The sequence below is a fragment of the Geospiza fortis genome, unplaced genomic scaffold (assembly GCF_000277835.1).
Source record: "Geospiza fortis unplaced genomic scaffold, GeoFor_1.0 scaffold181, whole genome shotgun sequence".
Taxonomy (NCBI): domain Eukaryota; kingdom Metazoa; phylum Chordata; class Aves; order Passeriformes; family Thraupidae; genus Geospiza; species Geospiza fortis.
The window spans coordinates 1,572,556-1,575,018 of record NW_005054412.1 but is presented as its reverse complement, the minus strand read 5'-3'; the positions used below and the strand labels follow the sequence as shown (position 1 = coordinate 1,575,018).

Below are 2,463 nucleotides of genomic sequence, written 5' to 3'. Positions count from 1 at the left end.
GCTTTGTGCAGGTGGGATACTTACTTTAGGTCAATCCTGCAGATGTGGGTCAGCCTGGCTTTCCCTGAGCCACAGGGCTCTATCAAATACTGGGAGTCCATGACGATGGCTCGCACAGCTCCCATGAGAGGAGCCTCTTCATGCTCCACAGAGATGGCAACCAGCATGCACATCCCCTTGGGCAAATCTGTCCTCCATGTCCTGCAGGAACGGATAAAAGATGGAGTCACATTAGCAATGAAACTTTTGGGCCCATGAGTAAGAACCAGAACTGAAGTTACAGTCTTCTTGTCTGCCCATCCTTGTTGCCTGCGATGCCAGTGGGCTGTCCTAGGAGTCCCTGGTAGAGTTTCATGGCCATGTGGAATGGCCACCCATGTGTGTGGCTCCAGGTGGAGAAATTTTGCTTCTCCACAGGAGCATTTTGTAGCCATCAGTATTCTAGGGCATGATAGAGCCTTCTGCAGTCAGACAGAAGTTTTGGAAAAGAGAAAGACCAAGTATAAGCCATCCAGCAAAAGCTGAAACTGTGCATTGCACCCATGCAGGCTTACAGAACAAAAAATACAGTTTAGTACAGCAGAAGTCCTCTCTGAATATATTTCAAGGGTGTCTGAATTAAAAACAAAATGTCCTTCCATTTCTTTCCCAGGTTTCTAGCCTCTCTTACAGGCTGGACAAGTATTCAACCAAGTTCAAGATTTCTAGACTTTAATACTTAATGGGTTTTTTTTTGTTGTTCTGTAAGCATTCTCTACATACCCTTGTGTCTCACATCTTTCCCATCTGCACTGAATATCAGAGGATAGGTCTGTGCTCTTTCCCATGCTGTGGGAAGAAATGAGAATTTCCCACTGTGCTGTGCAACATGCATCATCCTGCTGTGGACTGTCTGAGAGAGGGGTTATGCTGCTTTGGGAAGTATCATATTTTAGCAGGTAAGCTGCTTTCAAGGACTGTTCAAGTTTGGACTTCAGCAGATAATTTTAACATTCTGCATTTTTCTTACATGAAACTGAGCTGTTATTCAAGACACGGCAGGAAGATACTGACCAGAAGGTTTTACATGTGCCTGGGCATTAACAAAATTGATGAGCTATTTTGGCAGATGAAACATATGGGAGAAGGAAGTCACAGCTGAGATCCAGCATGAGAAATGCTGAACCACCTCCTGCGAGTGCCTGCACAGTGTTTAGATGTGCCCACATCATTTTGGTAACCACCCAGCACTCCCTGGGCCATTTGGGAAGAGGAAAGTTCTCTGTCCCAGAGATTTCAGAAGACTTTGGTTTCCTGTTCCCAGTCGTATGGATTTAGGCCAGTTTCAGTAGTTCTTTAAATACCTTACAGTAGTAGAAGCATGGCACCTAACTCACCAAAATGCGGTCATACTTAATGAACATGAAACACTTGTGGATTCTTTAATAAAAGTGATGCCTGTGCAGGGCAGCTGAGAGCTGTGTCATATCCCAGGCATATGAAACATTTCTCCTCTCCTCTTATCATCAGAGTCTTCTCTAGGGAGCCTAATCCCCTTGTTATGACTGTCACACTGAAAAAAAAGGGAACAACTAAGTTGATCCTTTCACAGCCCAAAGTTTGACTGAGAAGGAGAAAATTGCCATCTGTTAAAATATATTTATTCACGTCCCCAGAGGTGTATTATAATTTCACTGTTCACTTCCCACCAATCATAAGGTATCAAATTGACTGCAGTACTGCTGGGTAACCTTGCTCTAGACTTAATGACATCAATCAAAAGAGATAAACAACAGAATCTGACAGATCTGCCTGATGGCTGTTTTCAGCCCTTAAGAACCCACCAGGATTCATTTTTATGGTATGTATTTCAGTCCTTGGGGGTCATTCTGCCGGGGTCAGTGAAAAGAATGAGAACTCGATAGCAGGATTTTCCTTTAACTGATGTGGCTGCACAGCAGGTCTTTAAAGAACATAAACCACCAGGAAACCTAATAGTGAACTAAGTGGCAAATGAGAGGACCAAATTATGGCCATCAGAACCTCCCCGCCGCTCGCAGACCATCTTCCCGGTGCCGTGCAGAGGGCCAAATTTATCACTGGCTCAAGCTAATAATATTATATAAGAAGATTATTTATAAAATAATGATAAATATATAATTATATAAAATATATAATAGATATTTGATTATAAAGTAGTTAATTTAGCCCAGTATACTGTGGTAAGGCAAAGGAAATAGAGTAATAGGAGAATTGGTTACAGAAAGCATTTTCTAAATCTTCCCCTAAGAGTTCCAATAAGTCTTTCCTTATACCAACAATATCTGCATGTTGTCATCCTTTAAGAGATTACTAAAGTTCATAAAAGGGATGTACTTTCGTAATTATATTTTATTTGACCCATCTTTTTCCTTCAATCTTCATTCCCTTTAATACAATTCTGACTCCCTGTACTCCTTCCTTTGTCAAAACTGCTTTGTATTT

The 2,463-nt window shown here is 41.8% G+C and overlaps 1 protein-coding gene across 2 annotated transcripts in view; it reads right to left on the bottom strand.

The window, feature by feature from the left end:
- STARD13 (StAR related lipid transfer domain containing 13) overlaps positions 1–2,463 on the bottom strand; it is a 289,660-nt gene that overhangs the window by 3,136 nt on the left and 284,061 nt on the right. For both annotated transcript variants that reach the window (XM_005426361.2, XM_005426362.2), the window contains one exon: positions 25–201. In XM_005426361.2, coding sequence (XP_005426418.1) covers positions 25–201 — 177 coding nt within the window. The remainder of the gene's footprint in view (positions 1–24; positions 202–2,463) is intronic.